Source organism: Scyliorhinus torazame, chromosome 1 (assembly GCF_047496885.1).
Source record: "Scyliorhinus torazame isolate Kashiwa2021f chromosome 1, sScyTor2.1, whole genome shotgun sequence".
Classification (NCBI taxonomy): Eukaryota; Metazoa; Chordata; class Chondrichthyes; order Carcharhiniformes; family Scyliorhinidae; genus Scyliorhinus; species Scyliorhinus torazame.
In genome coordinates, this window is record NC_092707.1 from 35,000,368 (window position 1) to 35,018,451 (window position 18,084).

General features: G+C 48.1%; 1 protein-coding gene across 1 annotated transcript in view; it reads right to left on the reverse strand.

The window, feature by feature from the left end:
* Positions 1–18,084, reverse strand: part of LOC140397295 (probable E3 ubiquitin-protein ligase HECTD4) — a 561,188-nt gene that overhangs the window by 287,956 nt on the left and 255,148 nt on the right. The window contains 2 exon segments of the mRNA XM_072486148.1: positions 524–629; positions 5,287–5,357. Of these exon segments, the coding sequence (XP_072342249.1) occupies positions 524–629; positions 5,287–5,357 (177 nt within the window).

An 18,084-nucleotide genomic window follows, 5' to 3' on the forward strand; every position in this document is an offset into this window, starting at 1 on the left:
AGGCGAGAGAACTTGCAGTTTTTTCCCTCACTCTTACACATACGTACAAACACATTCAGTGTTTAAAAAATAATAATAATTTGAAATCTCATGTCTCTTCCCTTCTATCTCCCATTCCTTCTGCTCTCCATTGCGCAGCCCTTTACAGCCAGCACAGAGGGAAAGTTGGGAGAATGAACTTCTCTGGGAAAGTTCTCATAATTCTCAGTAGATAATAATGTTTGTCCTATGAGCTAGTTAAGTATCAATTTCTACCTAGGTCTCAAGACATACAGGGCACCTACTTTCCTGCTCTAACTTCTAGAGGATGTGGAAGAAAAGCCTGTGGGACAATTTCACAAGTGTTCACAGTTTAGGATATTTTCCCCTTCAAGTCGTACACCCTGAAATCTTGTGCACCCAACACTGGGACAATATCACCACTAACTGGCATTTATTATATTATACATTCCTATTTCATTCGATACTTGGTCAGTTCACTCACATATTTGCTCTAGTGGAAAGTATAACTGAACCAGTGTACCTGTAGTGATCGTCATCCTCACTCCCAAATCGATTGTTCTGTAGTTGTTCAGCCAGATTAATCAAGATAATGTCGCGTAACTGGCAAAGGCCACTGTTTCGCTCTCCTGCAACAACAAAGAACTGCCTGAAACTAATAAATAACAATTGCTTCTTTTTGAAGTTAAGTGAAATATCAGTATCTTATTGTGGAATTTAGACTTTATAAACCAGGGGTTGGTAAAGCACAGTGGGCTAAATAGCTGGCTTGTAATACAGAACAATGCCAGCAGCGCGGGTTCAATTCCCATACCGGCCTCCCCGAATGTGGCGACTAGGGGCTTTTCACAGTAACCTCATTGATGCCTACTTGTGACAATAAATTATTATTATTTGGTTGCTATCAGTTCTGGTCAGAGTTTTTAAACAGGTTCTCTTGAAAATTAAGATGTAATCAGCGCGATAAAAGCTGGATGTATTTAAAATACATGCCTATTATTTATTCTTTCATGGATTGTGGGCATCACTGGCAAAACCAACATTTGTCCATCCCTAACTGCCCTAGAAGTGGATGGCTCGCTAGACCATTCCAGAAGGCAATTACGAGTAAACCATATTTCTGTGGGTGTGGAGCCACGTGTAGGCATTACCTTCCCTAAAGGACAGTAGTGAACCAGATGGATTTTTACAACAATCGATGATAGTTTCATGGTCACCGTTACTGAGACCAGCTTCCAATTACAGACTTTATTTTTTTTTGATAAACAATTTTATTGAGGCATTTTGGCATAGTAAACAACAACAATACAAAAGTGTGCAAAGAACAATCAACACAGTGCAAAAACCAGCTCCCCTCCTACAAGGACCCGCCTAACTACCCCCCTAATCTACGTTGCCCTAATCCCCCCCTCCCACCCACCCACCCCGGCTGATGATTAATTTTCCGCGAAGAAGTCGATTAATGGTTGCCATCCGGGCAAGCCCTCACAGTGACCCTCTCAGAGCGAACTTAATTTTCTCCAGACCGAGAAAGCTCGCCATATCCTACAGCCAGGCCTCTGACTTTGGGGGCTTTGAGTCCCTCCATGCCAGCACAATTCGTCGCCGGGCTACCAGGGAACCAAAGGCCAAAAGGTCAGCCTCTCTCTCCTCCTGGACTCCCGGGCCCTCCGAAACCCCCAAAATAGCCACCTCTGGACTCATACCACCTTTGTTTTCAGTACCCGGGACATAACGTCCGCGAATCCCTGCCAGTAGCCCCCGAGTTTTGGACATGCCCAGGACATGTGGACATGGTTCGCTGGTCCTTCCGAACATCTGGCGTTCCTGTCCTCTAATCCAAAGAATTTACTCATCCGGGCCACTGTCATGTGGGTCCGGTGGACGACCTTAAATTGAATCAGGCTGAGCCTAGCGTATGTTGCGGTCGCGTTTACTCTGCTCAACGCCTCTGTCCATAAGCCCTCTTCTATCTCACCTCCGAGCTCCTCTTCCCACTTAAGCTTCAGCTCCTCGGTCTGCAACTCCTCTGCCCCCATAAGTTTTTTGTATATATCGGAGACCCTCCCCTCCCATCGACTGGACACTACCCTGTCCTGGATCCCCCTAAGTGGCAGGCGTGGGAAGGATGGAATCTGTCTGCGTAGAAAATCCCGCACCTGCAAGTACCTGAAATTCCCTCTCGCCAGCCCAAATTTCTCCTCTAGCGCCCTCATGCTCGGGAAGCTCTCTTCCAAGAGCAGATCCCCCATCTTCTCAATCCCAGCCCTCCGCCATGCTCGGAACCCACCGTCCATATTTCTCGGGGTAAACCGGTGATTGTCGCAAATTGGGGACCAAACTGATGCTCTCACTTCCCCCACATGCCTTCTCCATTGGCCCCAGATCCGCAAAGTCGCCACCACTATAGGGCTGGTGGAGTACCGTGCCGGCGGGAGCGGCAGGGGCACCGTAACCAGTGCTGCCAAACTGGTGCCGCTGCACGAAGCGGCCTCCATCCACCCCCAAACCGAACCCGCACCCACCATCCACTTCCTTATCATAGCTATGTTGGCTGCCCAGTAGTAATTACTAAAGTTTGGCAGCGCCAGACCCCCTTCCCCTCGGTTCCTCTCAGGCATCAATCTCCTCACCCGCGGGGACTTTCCCGCCCACACAAATCCCATAATCATTTTATTGACCTTCTTGAAAAAAGACCGCGGAATGAAAATGGGGAGACACTGGAATACAAACAGGAATCTTGGGAGGATCGTCATTTTAACCGTCTGCACTCTCCCCGCTAGTGCCAGTGGGAGCGCATCCCACCTCCGGAACTCGACCCTCATTTGCTCCACCAACCTAGATAAGTTCAACTTGTGCAACCGGCCCCAGTCCCGCGCCACCTGTATCCCTAAGTATCTAAAACTGTCCCCGACTAACCTAAACGGCAGTCCCCTCAGCAGACCCTCCTGGCCCCTCGCCTGGACTACAAACAACTCACTTTTTGCCGTGTTCAGTTTATACCCCGAGAACCGGCCGAATTCCCTCAGGATTCGCATGATTTCATCCATCCCAGCCACTGGATCCGTGATGTACAAGAACAGGTCATTGGCGTACAACAAAACTCTGTGTTCCACCACCCCCACTCGTACCAGCCCCTTCTAACCCCTAGAAGCTCTCAGGGCAATTGCCAGCGGCTCTATTGCTAGCGCAAACAGCAGTGGGGAGAGGGGGCACCCCTGCCTCGACCCTCGCTACAGTCTAAAATAGTCAGACGTCGTCCTATTCATCCTAACACTAGCCTCCGGAGCCTGGTACAGCAATCTAACCGTGTCGATAAAGCCCTTCCCGAACCCAAATCGTCCCAGCACCTCCCATAAATAGTCCCACTCAACCCGGTCGAAAGCCTTCTCGGCATCCATTGCCACAACTACCTCTGCCTCCCTACTCTCCGGGGGCATCATGATCACATCCAGCAGCCTTCTTAGGTTGGCTACCAACTGCCTGCCCTTGATGAACCGGGTTTAATCTTCCATAATGACGTCCGGCACACAGTCCTCAATCCTAGCTGCCAAAAGCTTGGCCAGAATTTTAGCATCTACATTGAGCAGAGAGATTGGCCTAAAGGTCCCACATGCCTCCCGGTCTTTGTCCCATTTCAATATCAGGGAGATGGTGGCTTGTGACATCGTCGGGGGTAAAACCCCTCTGTCTCTTGCCTTGTTAAAAACCCTAACCAGCACCGGCCCCACCATCTCAGAGAACTTTTTATAAAACTCCACCGGATACCCATCCGGCCCCGGGGCTTTACCTTATTGCATGGCCCTCAAGCCCCCCAATATTTCTTCGGTCCTAATCGGGGCCCCCAGCCCGTCCACCAACCCCCTACCCACTTTTGGGAAGGTCAGTCCATCCAGAAAGCGCCTCATCCCCTCCAGCCCCGCAGGGGTTTCCGAGGTGTAAAGCTTACTATAGAAGTCCCTGAACACCTTGTTCAGCCCTGCCAGATCTCCTACCAAGTTCCCCCCCACCCCGTCGACGACCTTCCCTATTTCCCTGGCCGCCTCCCTCTTCCTCAGTTGCTGTGCCAGCATTCTACTGGCTTTCTCCCCGTGATCATAGATCACACCCCTCGCCTTCCTAAGCTGCTCCACAGCCTTACCGGTGGAAAACACCCCAAATTCAGCCTGTAGCCTTTGTCGTTCTCTTAATAGCTCTGCCCTCGGGGTCTCCGCATATCTCCTGTCTACCTGTAAGATCTCTTTTACCAGTCGGTCCGTTTCAGCCCTGTCCGTCCTGTCCCTATGTGCTCGAATCGAGATCAGCCCCCCTCTCACCACTGCCTTCAGCGCCTCCCAGAACACCGCAGCTGAGACTTCCCGTGTCATTGACCTGCAGGTAGTTTTGCATACATTTCCTCACCCTCTCACACACCGCCTCGTTCGCCAACAAACCGATCTCGAGCCTCCATTGAGGGCGCTGAAAACTTTCCTTGCAGACCTGCAGATCAACCCAGTGTGGAGCATGGTCCGAAATAGCAATCAATTACAGACTTAATTAAATGAATTTAAATTCCACCAGCTGCCGTCACAGGATTTGAATCCCTGTCCCCCTTGCAATGGCCTGAGCCTTTGGATTACTAGCCCAGTAACATTACCATTACTTCACTGTGTCCCTCTAAAGTCTATGCTTCTGCTTCATTTCTGTTCCATAATGTGCTGGTATTAATTATAGAGGGTAAATATTCATTTTAATCCGCTCTCCACCAATTTCCTTTGATTCCTAAACTGTTGAAGTGACAGAGTTTGCTACAACGTCCTGAGTAATAACTACTACCAACTCTTGATCGCTTCTGTATCTCTGCAGTCAATAGTCATCAACTGTGGACAACGTTGATGTTCTTACTGATCTGCGCATGAATTCTTATGTTTAATAGAAATAAGGCACGGTAGCACAGTGGTTTGCACTGTTGCCTCACAGCGCCAGGGACCCGGGTTTAATTCCGGGTGAGTGTCGATGTGGGGTTTGCACATTCTCCCCGTGTCTGTGTGGGTTTCCACCGGGTGCTCTGGTTTCCTCCTACAGTCCAAAGATGTGCAGGTTAGGTGGATTGGCCATTCTAAATTGCCCTTAGTATCCAAAAGGTTAGGTGGGGTTACTGATTGCAGAGATAGGATGGGGCTCTGGAAAACCCCTAAACAAATGCTATCATGATTCCAATATTGGGAAAAACCTTTTCTGTACCTTATCCTGAAGAATCCAAATATGCATGCAGTAAATATTTCACACAAAAAAAAAATCACTTACCTTCAGTTAACACCAGTCTCAGTAGATTGTTTAGTTCCTGCTCTCCAAGATACAGTGTATGAAGACCAGAGCTGCAGATAAAGAAAGTGTATATTTGGCATTAGGTATGGCTCAATAGCAGCACTCTCACCTACAAGTCAGAACATTTTGGGTTCAGGTACTTGAGCACAATCCAGAGCAGTACTGAAGGAGTACGCACAGTCCAAGATGTGTCATTTGCATAAGGCATTAAACCGAGACTTCTGCTCTCTTGGGCCCCAGTACTATTTTTTTTAAGAGGAGAAGTGAAGTTCACTTGAATGCTCTAATCAATTATATTCCATCACCATTTGTAAAACCAATTATCTGGATATGATATCGTGCTGTTTCTGAGACTTTGCATTGCACAGATTGGCTGCTGTTTTGCACATTACACCAGTGATAACACTCCAAAAGTTCTTAACTGGCTGGAAAGCACTTTGAGATGTCCTGAGGTCATAAAAAGCTTCAGTCTTCCTTTTTCTTTTCAGTACCATGATGCAACATTTTTTGTGGAAAGGTAACTTACTGTTTAAATCAATGTCAATAAACACTATTGCATCTATCTATCCCTTTTCCATTTTTATGAGTGACAAGGCAGCTAAGTTAAAATTCTTTTTACAAGGAGTACTGCCAAAGCTAATGATATTTTGAAGGTTTTACTTTTACAGGATGTGGGCAATGCTGTCAAGGCCAACATTTATTGCCGGTCCCTAGTTGTCCTTCAGAAGGTGGTGGCGAGCTGCCTTCTTGAACCACTGCAGTCAGGAAGGTGTAGGTACATCCACTGTACTGTTAGGGGGGGGGAGGAATTCCAGGATTTTGACCCAGCAACAGTGAAGGAACGGCGATATATTCCCAAGTCAGGGTGGTCAGTGACTTGGAGAGGAACCTCCATGTGGTGGTGTTCCCAGGTATCTACTGCTCTTGTCCTTCTAGATGATAGTGGTTGTGGGTTTGGAAGGTGCTGTCTAAGGAACCTTGGTGAGTTCCTGCAGTGCATCTTGTAGATGGTACACATGGCTGCCACTGTTTGTTGGTGGTGGAAGGATTAAATGTTTGTGAAAGGGGTACCAACCATGTGGGCTTTGTCCTGGATGGTGTTGAGCTGCTTGTGTTGTTGGAGCTGCATTCATTCAGGCAGGTGGGGAGTATTCCATTACATTACTGGCTTGTGCCTTGTAGTGCAGTGCCAGGAACGGGGGATAGACATAGATTTCCCCGTGGTGAGTGAAGAGGCAGAGACTATTCAGCAAAATGAGTGAGGTGGGAGGAAAAGGGAAATTAGATTCACGCTGAGCAATTGTCAAATTCGAACAGGCAGTCATGAAGGTCATTCTAAAGGTTTGGAAACAAGTGATTGCAAGGTATCCAGCCAAACAAATAATCGGAAAATATACCAAGGGGAAAGATATGCAGTAGCCATTCCCTTAAAAAAAAGGAAAACTGTTTATCAATAAACACTAAATGCAAATGCTATTAAGTATTTACATCAGATTGGCTCAGATAACGCAATTATGTTGAAAGCAACATGGCCACTGCATTGTCTTTTCCTTCCGGTCTCAGTATGAAAGTCATGGCTAAAGCAAAGGAGTATTCTGAGCTTTGTTGCTTTGCCTACAAAGTTCATTCCAAAACTCGACTTCAACAACAATGATTATAAAAGGCACTAGTCCAACCTCATTTCGAGCACCATGTTCAGTTCTGGCCCTCCCAGCTCAGAAAGAATATTATGACTCTGAAGATGGTACAGAAAGGCAAAAATAATTAATTGCCATACAATTTAGTGATGGAGACAGATTTAATACACTAAATGTGTGTTTTCGGGAGATACGTTGAGGGGATCTGATCCACGTAGTTATGATTATTAAAGGCATGTATGTAAATAGTATGTTTGAGATGATGGTGTCGAGACACAAGGAAATGCCATGCAAACTGAAGAAGCAAAGATGAGATTGATTGTCTGGAACTTTTCTTTATCCAAGAGGTTGACTGTTCTGTTCCATCGATCCCTGCAGTGCAGGAGGCCATTCAGCCCATCAAATCTGCAGCAACCTTCCAAAAGAGCATCCCCACCTGGGCCCAGTTCTATTGCTGTAACCCCACCTAACCTGTGAAATAGCACTCAGAAGGTGGTCATGAAGACTTGCAGTGCTGTAAGAAGTTGTTAGATGGATTGTCGTGAAATTAAGTCATCATGGCATGTAAATAATTTCTGGATGATAACTCATGAGTCTGGGGCCTCTTAGGTATTGCCTGACCTCAAATGACAGGTTGGAGAGGAGATTTTGCCAGAGAACACTTGAACTGACTGCATGTCTCTAGTTTGTTGTTTCTCCCAGCAGATGGGTGAAAATAATGTGTTGCGCAGGAATGAAATTAGCCAAAAGGTAGACGCAGGAAGTACTGGTCTGCAGGACTTTGTTTTTCTAAATAAGTAAACTCAACATTCTTTAGTTTTACAGTGGCTCACTTCAGACAAATTTCTACATTATTCATATTGAGATATGCAGTTATGTTATAGCAATGGAATAATATACCGTCACCTGAGCAAAAAGACCTACTTGTCATAGATTCATGCCAAAATCCTCAATGATTATAAGACTAGACTTCCAAACAAAATTTGTCATTTTTCAAATGCTTAATAATTCAGTATTGCTCAACTGGTTAAGGCACAAACAAAGCAGGAGGTGGTGGTGCAGTGGTGGCTTGCTGGACTAGTAATCCAGATACCCAGAGTAATGCTCTAGGGACCCGGATTCTATAATTAAGACCATTGTCGTTTGCCACAAAAAACCATCTGGTCCTTTAGGGAAGGAAATCTGCTGTCCGCACCTGGTCCGGCCCACGTGACGCCTGGACCACAGCAATGTGGTTGGCTCTTAAATGCCCTCTGCAATGGCCTAGCAAGCCACTCAGTTGTATCAAACCGGACAGACCACTCGGCATTGACTTAGGCACTGGAAATGACAACAAACACAGCCCTGTCGCACTGCAAAGTCCTCCTAACTAACATTATGCCAAAATTGGGAGATTTGTTTCACAGACAACAGGCTGAGTCAAATTCATGAAATCATATATTACAGATAATGTCCCAGACAGCATCACCATTCCAGCAGAGGGAGGGAGTTGCCCTGGGAGTTTTAACATCAACTCTGGACCCCATGAGGTCTCATGGCACCAGGTCAAACATGGGCAAGGAAACCTCCTGCTGATTACCACATACCATTCCCCCTCAGCTGATGAATCAGTATTCCTCCATATTGAACATAGAACATAGAACATTACAGCGCAGTACAGGCCCTTCGGCCCACGATGTTGCACCAAAACAAAAGCCATCTAACCTACACTATGCCATTATCATCCATATGTTTATCCAATAAACTTTTAAATGCCCTCAATGTTGGCGAGTTCACTACTGTAGCAGGTAGGGCATTCCACGGCCTCACTACTCTTTGCGTAAAGAACCTACCTCTGACCTCTGTCCTATATCTATTACCCCTCAGTTTAAAGTTATGTCCCCTCGTGCCAGCCATTTCCATCCGCGGGAGAAGGCTCTCACTGTCCACCCTATCCAACCCCCTGATCATTTTGTATGCCTCTATTAAGTCTCCTCTTAACCTTCTTCTCTCCAACGAAAACAACCTCAAGTCCATCAGCCTTTCCTCATAAGATTTTCCCTCCATACCAGGCAACATCCTGGTAAATCTCCTCTGCACCCGCTCCAAAGCCTCCACGTCCTTCCTATAATGCGGTGACCAGAACTGTACGCAATACTCCAAATGCGGCCGTACCAGAGTTCTGTACAGCTGCAACATGACCTCCCGACTCCGGAACTCAATCCCTCTACCAATAAAGGCCAACACTCCATAGGCCTTCTTCACAACCCTATCAACCTGGGTGGCAACTTTCAGGGATCTATGTACATGGACACCTAGATCCCTCTGCTCATCCACACTTTCAAGAACTTTACCATTAGCCAAATATTCCGCATTCCTGTTATTCCTTCCAAAGTGAATCACCTCACACTTCTCTACATTAAACTCCATTTGCCACCTCTCAGCCCAGCTCTGCAGCTTATCTATATCCCTCTGTAACCTGCTACATCCTTCCACACTATCGACAACACCACCGACTTTAGTATCGTCTGCAAATTTACTCACCCACCCTTCTGCGCCTTCCTCTAGGTCATTGATAAAAATGACAAACAGCAACGGCCCCAGAACAGATCCTTGTGGTACTCCACTTGTGACTGTACTCCATTCTGAACATTTCCCATCAACCACCACCCTCTGTCTTCTTTCAGCTAGCTAATTTCTGATCCACATCTCTAAATCACCCTCAATCCCCAGCCTCCGTATTGAACACCACTTCAGAGTGGCAAGGGCACAAAATATACTCTGGGTGGGTGATTTAAACATCCATCACCAAGAGTGGCTCGGTAATACCACCACAGACCAAGCTGGCCATGTCCTAAAGGCGCTGTGGGCCATCAGCAGGAGAATTGTATTCAACCACAACCTGTAGCCTCATGGAGGGCATATCCCCCCACTCTACCATGACCACCAAGCCAGGGGATCAACCCTGATTCAATGAAGAGTGCAGGAGGGCATGCCAAGAGCAACATCAGACATACCTAAAAAATAGGTGTCAACCTGGTGAAGCTACAACACAATACTTCCTGCATGCCAAACAGCAACAGTAGCAAGTAATGGACAGAGCTAAGCAACTCCACAACCAATGGACCAGATCTAGTCCTGCCAATCCAACCGTGAATGCTGGTGGACAATTAAACAACTCACTGCAGGAGGAGGTTCCACAAACATCACCATCCTCATCTATGGAGAAGTTCAACAGATCAGTGCAAAAAGATATGACTAAAATGCCAAGTGGAGGTCCCCAGCCTCGCAGATGCCAGTTTTCAACCACTTTAATTTACTTCACGTGATATCAACAAACGGCTGAAAGCACTGGATTCCGCCAAGGCTATGGGCTCTGACAATATTTCAGCAATAGTAGTGAAGACTTGCGCTCCAGTTGCCCAGCCAAGCTGCTCCAATACAGCTGGAACACCAGTATCTTCCCAGCAATGTTGAAAATTGCCCAGGACCCTGGGCAGCACGGTAGCACAGTGGTTAACACAGTTGCTTCACAGCTCCAGGGTCCCAGGTTCGATTCCCGGCTCGGGTCACGGTCTGTGCAGAGGTTGCACATTTTCCCAGTGTCTGCGTGGGTTTCCTCCGGGTGCTCCGGTTCCCTCCCACAAGTCCCGAAAGAGTGCTGTTAGGTGAATTGGACAGTCTGAATTCTCCCTCTGTGTACCCGAACAGGTGCCGGAATGTGGCGACTAGGGGCTTTTCCCAGTAACTTCATTGCAGTATCAATGTAAGCCTACTTGTGACAATAAAGATTATTATTAGGACACAAGAGACAGAACAAATCCAACCTAGCCAATTGCCGCTCCACCAGTCTACTCTTGATAATCAGTTAAGTGATGGAAAGGGTCATCAACAGCACTATGAAGCGGCACTTGCTTAGCAATAACCCTGCTCACTGATACTCAGTTTGGGTTACGTCAGGGTTACTCAGCTCCCGTCCTCATTGCAGACTTGGTGCAAAGTTGGACGAAAGAGCTGACCTCCAGAGGTGAGGTGAGAATGACTGCCCTTGAAATCAAGGCAGCATTTGTCAGAGTATGACATCAAAGAGCCCTAGCTAAACCTGAATCAATGGGATACATAAAGACAGAAGGGGGAATGTTCACTGATGACTGCACAATGTTCAGCACCATTCGCGACTCCTCATATTGGAATAGCACATGGCCAAAATCAGCACAAGACCTGGACAATATCCAGGTTTGGGCTGACAAGTGGCAAGTACTATTCGTGCCACAGAAGTGATTGGCAATGATCATTCCCAATATGAGAGGACCTAACTGTCGCTCCTTGACATTCAATTACTATCACTGAATCCCCCACTATCAACACCCTGGGGAATTACCATTGACCAGAAACTGAACTGAAACGGACTCCCCAAAGCCAGTCCATCATCCACAAGGCGCAAGTAATGAGTGTGATGGAATACTCTCCACTTGCCTGGATGAGTGCTGCATCAACACTCAAGAACCCTGTGTCTGCGCGGGTCTCACCCCCACAAGCCAAAAAGATGAGCAGGGTAGGTGAATTGGCCACGCAAAATGCTTCATAATTAGGGGAAAAAATTATTGGGTACTCTAAATTATATTAAAAAAACAACACTCAAGAAGCTCGATGCCATTCAGTACAAAGCAGCTCAGTTGTTTACTACCCCTCCCACAAACATGCAATCCCTCCACCACCGATGCACAGTGGCTGCAGTGTACATCATCTACAAGATGCACTGCAAGAGCTCACCAAGGTTCTTGAGGAAGCACCTTCCAAACCAATGACCACTATCATCTAGAAGGGCAAGGGCAGCAGATATCTGGGAACACCACCACCGGGAGGTTCCCCTCCAAGTCATTCACCTTCAAGAATTGGAGATCTATCGCTGTTCCTTCACTGTCACTGGATTAAAATCCACCATAAGGATAGAAGTGATGACTTTCACTGATGACTGGACAATGTTCAGCACCATTCGGGACTCCTCAGATACTGAAGCAGTCCATGTCCAAATGCAGCAAGACCTGGACAATATCCAGGCTTGGGCTGACAAGTGATAAGGAATATTCACACCACACAAGTGGCAGGCAATGACCATCTCCAATAAGATGGGATCTAGCCATTGTCCCATGATATTCAATGGCACCACCATAGCCGAATCCCCAACGATCAGCATCGTTGGGTTACCATTGGCCAGAAACTAAACTGGACTAGCAATATAAATACTGTGGCTACAAGAGCAGGTTCAAAGGCTCAGAATCCTGCTGCAGGTAACTCACCTCCAGACTCCCCAAAGCCAGCCCACAAGTCAGGAGTGTACCATCACAAGATGACTCACCGAGGTTCCTTCGGCAGCACCTTCCAAACCCACGACCATTACCATCGAGAAGAACAAGAGCAGCAGGTACCTGCGAACACTCACCATCCTGACTTGGAAATATATTGCTGTTCCTTCGCTATCACTGTGTCAAAATCCTGGAATTTCCTCCCTACTCGCACTGCGGGTGTATCTACACCTCAGGGACTGCAGCAGGTCAAGAAGGCAGCTCTCACTACCACCTTACTGAAGTCAAGGGCGACTATGGATGGACAATAAATATTGGCCTCATCAACAACGTCCATAAATAAATTTTGACAAGGTCCCATATGGGAGACTTATACAGATGGCAGATGCACATGGGAAACAGGGTAACTTGATACGGTGGATTTAAAATTGGCTCAGCTGTAGGAGGCAAACAGCGATGACAGACGGCTGCTTTAGTGACTGGAAGCCAGTGTCCAGTGACATACCACAGGGATCTGTGCTGGGTCCCCCTATTGTTAGTCATTTATATGGGGGGTAGGATCAGTAAGTTTGCGGCTGACACAAAGATTGGTCGGGTGGTTAACAGTGAGGCTGAGTGTCTTGGGTTACAGGAAGATAAAACGGGATGGTCCAAAGGCAGAAAAATGGCTGATGGAATTTTTTATTTTAATCAACATTTTATTAAATTCTCAAATATAAACACTTATATACATATACGCAAAGATATACAAAATATATATTACATAAACAAAACAAAACATCAGAGTAAGAAGGTAATTAACGAGTGTAATGGAACAAGGAAGACTTATTACTAAACTAACCTCCCTGACCCTCAAACGTGTCCAGGTCTTTAAAGAAAAAAATGAATAGCCGCCATCTCTGGTAGAATCTCCCCATCTAGCATCTGATATATACTTGACCTTTTCCAGATGCAAGACCAATATCATATTTTCCACCCATGCAGAAGCTTTGGATGGTGAGGGAGATCTCCAGTTGAGTAATATTTGCCTCCTAGCTATTAAGGAAGTGAAGGCAAGAACATCTGCCCTCACTTCAGAGTAGAATGACGGGGAGTCCAAAACCCTGAAAATTATAACCAGTGGGCAAGGTTCTAGGGTCATCTGCAAAATCTTGGATATTGTGTCGAAAAAGGAAACCCAGTATCCAGCAAGCTTAGGACAAGACCAAAACGCATGCCTGCAGTTAGCCGGTGTAAGCGAATAGCGTTCTCCATGTCTTGAAAGAATCCACTCATCCTTGCCTTTGCCCAATGCGTTCTATGCAGTATTTTGAACTGAACCAAACTCAGTTTAGCACAAGATGAAATGGAATTCACCCTGTAGAGGGCCTCCCTCCAAACCTCCTCAATAAGCACAGAGCCTAGCTCCCCCCATGTTCCTCATATACTCTACCCAAAGGGGCAGGATCTGAAGATCGAATGAGGTTGTACAGATTTGAAATTGACCCTCTCCCCTGCTGTGCCAAGGCCAATACCTTTTCCAGCAGGGAAGGAGGAGAGTGGCCAGAATGAAGGAAGAGAAGAACTTCATAAGTACATGATTAGCATGACCCCTCCCACACTGCTCACAGAAATCCTCTACCCCCTCAAACAGCCGGCTCATCCTGGACTTCGTCAGGTGCGCCCTGTACACCACATTCAGCTGCATCAGCCCCAGCCTCGCACACAAAATCAAGGCATTCAGCCTCCGCAGCACCACAATTCCTCCTCCAATGCTACCCGAAGCTCCTCTTCCCATTTAGCCTCATCCCCTCCACGGACACCAAGGCCTCCCACAAATAGCAGAGAAGACCCCCCTCTCCAACTCTCTTGCTGACAGCACCTCCTCCAGCAACGAAGAGGCAGGCTCTATTGGGAAGGTCGGGAAGACTCGCACCTGCATGTACCGGAGACTCTCCTCCCACACCAGCCCAAACTGCCATTCAACTCCTCCAAATTCACAAACCGCCTCCCCAGAAACAGATTCTTCATCTCCCTAATCCCCCTCTCCTCCCATCCATCCTCCCCGGTTCAAATTTATGATTTCCCCTTTTCGGCATTTTCCTAAACCCTGCTCCCAACCTAAAGTGCTGCTGGAACCGCCTCCAAATTTTCAGCGTGGCTACCACCACTGGACGTCCCGAATACCTCCGTGGAGTCAACAGGAGGGACGCCATTACCAGCGCCCGCACCCCTGACCCTCTACATGAACCCGCCTCAAAGCCTTACCCACAAAGCCTCCAACTCCCTATTCCACCCCCGTACCTTCTCGGCATTCGCCACTGAGTAATAATACATCAAATTCAGGAGGCCTAAACCCGCCCCCCCCCAGCCACCAACCCCACTGCAACACCACCTTCTTTACTTGGTCACCTTCCCCACCCAGACAAAGAAGAAACCAGCCTGTTCACTCCCTTGAAAAATGCCTCGGGCAAAAACGCCGGCAGGGACTTAAATAAAAACAAAAACCGTGGTAAAAGGTTCATCTTCACCTCCCCCCCCCCCCCCCCCCCCCCCCACCAAACTTGAAAAATTCAACTTCTAATGACCTGCCCAGTCCCGAGCCACCTGCATCCCCAGATACCTAAAATGAGATGCTGCCACCTCCCTTCCCCAACCCTGGAGAGAAAACCACAAAACCCTCACTTTTCTCCCCAAGTTCAGCTTATACCCAGAAAACGTCCCGAATCTTTGAAGCAAACCCATTAGGTCACCCACTGAGGAGCCCGGCTCCGAAATGTACAACAACAAAACATTTGTATACACGGGCACCCTATGTGCACAGGGCAACATCCCCCCCCCTCCCCCGCAGTATCCTCTTCCACAACTCCAAACCCCTCAGCGCAATGGTCAAGAGCAACAACGCAAACAGTAGGGGGGACATGGAACTCCCATCCCTCTGCCGGAGAAAGCACCACCTTCAGCAGCTTCCGCACATTCGATGACAATTGTGTCATAGAATTTACAGTGCAGACGTCTGCCCTTAATGAACCCAGTTTGATCCTCCTCAATCACCCTCGGACGGCATGCTTCCAACTTTGACGCCAGCACCGTTGCCAATATCTTGGCACCTATATTCACACTCCACTGGGTCCTTATCCTTCTTTATCAGCAAAGTTATGGAGGCCGGTTCTGTATTTTTCGGCAAAACAGCCCTGACCATCAGGTCCTCGAACATTTCCACCAACAACGATGTCAGCTTATCCTCAAATTCTTTGTAAAATTACACCAGGGACGAATCCGGCCCCGCCGTCTTCCCCATCTGCATCTTCCCAAATCCCGCCTTCACCTCCTCTACCCACGACTCCTCCAGGCCCGCCTTCTCCATTTCACCCACCCTCAGGCACTCTAACCTTCCCAACGAAGAGGCCTCCCCAGTATAGATAAACCCCATCCAGGCATTGAAGTCCCCCACCCAGAGCATATTCTGCATCCTTGCCACCCTCGGTGCTTCCTCCAAGTGATGTTCAACATGGAGGAGTACTGATTCATCAGCTAATGTGGCCGGTATGTGGTAATTGTCGTGTTAAGCACACTGGGATAACACGGGCTGCAACTGGATGCAGCTTTAACTGAAAGATACTCCAGACCTTGAAGTTAGTTCAATCTGATTTATTGAACCTGTCACACAGTTAGCACAGTTCTCTGAGAGTTCAGCTCTCTGCTAACCTAAGTGTGATTACTCTGTCTGACAGAACCAGACTAGCTCTTAACCACGTGCTGGAGGTGGTATGTGATATATACACCCTGACTCACTCTGTAGATGTCCCCAGTGGAAAGAGGCGGAGTGTGAGTGCCTCATGCCTTTTATAGTGGGAAGCCTCCTCCAAGTGTTCTGCCTGCTGATTGGCGATGTCCCGTTCTCTGTGTTCATTAGCTGCCTGTCTGTATCTCATTATGTGCATGTCTGCATAAGATGACATCTCCCCTTTTGAAATGTTTTTCTGTAGCATATGTATAAGTATTTACATGTGTAGGCTGAAAAACTAACTTATTTACATACAATAGCAGATGCAACTATATGTACATGTGAAAACAGGTGTCTAATGTGCGAAAACAGAACATAGCAAACAAAACAAATGTTCACAAGTCCAGTCTCTGGGGCTTGCATCTGATCCTGGTCGACCGCCGGAGAGGTGGTGGTGGGGACGACGGCGCCTTGATAGGCGGGATTGAAGCCTGACTGGTGGCCTCATGGTACGAGGTATCAGGAGGTGGCACAATAACAGATGGAAACAACAAAGAATGTGGTTGCGAGGGGGCAACTGTGCGCAGTGCCGTCTGTTTCGCCACACAACAGAGCCATCAGCCATACGCACAACATACGATCGAGCAGCAGCCTGTCGAACAACAGCTGGAGATGACCAGCCTCCATGAGGTAGCTTGATCCGAACAGCATCCGCCGGGGATAGCACAGGAAAATCGGTGGCATCAGCGTCATAGCCCTGTTTTTGGCGTTCCCCGAGTTTCTGCACCTTCTGAACACCGGGTGATCCAGGTCAGGCAAGTGTAAGGCTGGAAGAGTCGTCCGCAGGTCCCTGTTCATCAGGAGTTGAGCTGGTAACATGCTGGTAGACAGAGGGGTTGCCCTGCACGCAAGCAGCGCAAGGTTGACGTCAGAAGCCGAATCCGCGGCCTTGCAGCTGAACTGCTTCACTATGTGCACCCCTTTCTCAACCTTCCCGTTGGACTGTGGGTAATGTGGGCTGGAAGTGACGTGATGAAACTGATATAGCTGGGCAAATCTTGACCACTCTTGGCTGCTGAAGCAAGGACCGTTGTCACTCATGACAGTGAGTGGAATACCATGCCTGGAGAACGTCTTCTTTCACGCCTTGATGACGGTCTTGGATGTGAGGGCCGAGAGCTTCACGATTTCTGGGTGGTTGGAAAAATGATTAACACAATCACAACCATTGGTGTGAAAGAGGTCGATGCCCACCTTGGACCACGGGGAGGTCACGAATTTGTGCTGCTGAAGCGTCTCCTTGCTCTGTGTTGGCTGGAAGCGTTGACAGGTCGGACAGTTGAGGACCATATTCGAGATGTCCTAACGGATTCCAGGCCAGTAGACAGCTTGCCTGGCTCTGCACCTGCATTTCTCGACACCCAGATGTCCCTCGTGGATTTGCCGGAGCACCAAGCTCTGCAGACTGAGTAGAATGACAATGCGGTCCAGCTAGAAGAGGATACCATCAACCACCGGCAGGTCGTCCTTCACATTGAAGAATTGAGGGCACTGCCCTTTTTGCCAGCCATTGGCGAGGTGGCGCATGACACGCTGCAGAAGAGGGTCTTTGGCTGTCTCGCCGCGAATGCAAATCACCTTTTCATCCGATGCCGGGAGGTTGCTGGCCCACAGCTGCACCTGTGATTCAATCTGTTGGATGAATGCCGGCGGTTCACTGGGCAAGATTATGGAGCGGGACAAGGCATCCGCAATAATGAGCTCCTTGCCAGGTGTGTACACTAGTTCAAAGTCGTACCTTCTGAGTCGGAGGAGGGTGCGCTGCAGCCGGGGCTTCATGTCGTTCAGGTCCTTGTGTATAATGTGGACCAGGGGCCTGTGGTCCGTCTCGACGATGAACGTCGGCAGGCCGTAGACATAATCGTGGAACTTGGGAATTCCAGTGAGAAGGCCCAGGCATTCCTTTACAATTTGGGCGTACCGCTGCTTGGTGAGCGTCATCGCCCGTGATCCGTAGGCAACCGGTGCTCAGGAAGAGGTGTCATCCGGCTGGAGCAACACCGCGCCGATGCCGTCCTGGCTCGCATCTGTCGAGATTTTCGTTTCCCTGTCAGGGTCAAAAAATGCCAATACAGGTGCAGTGGTGAGC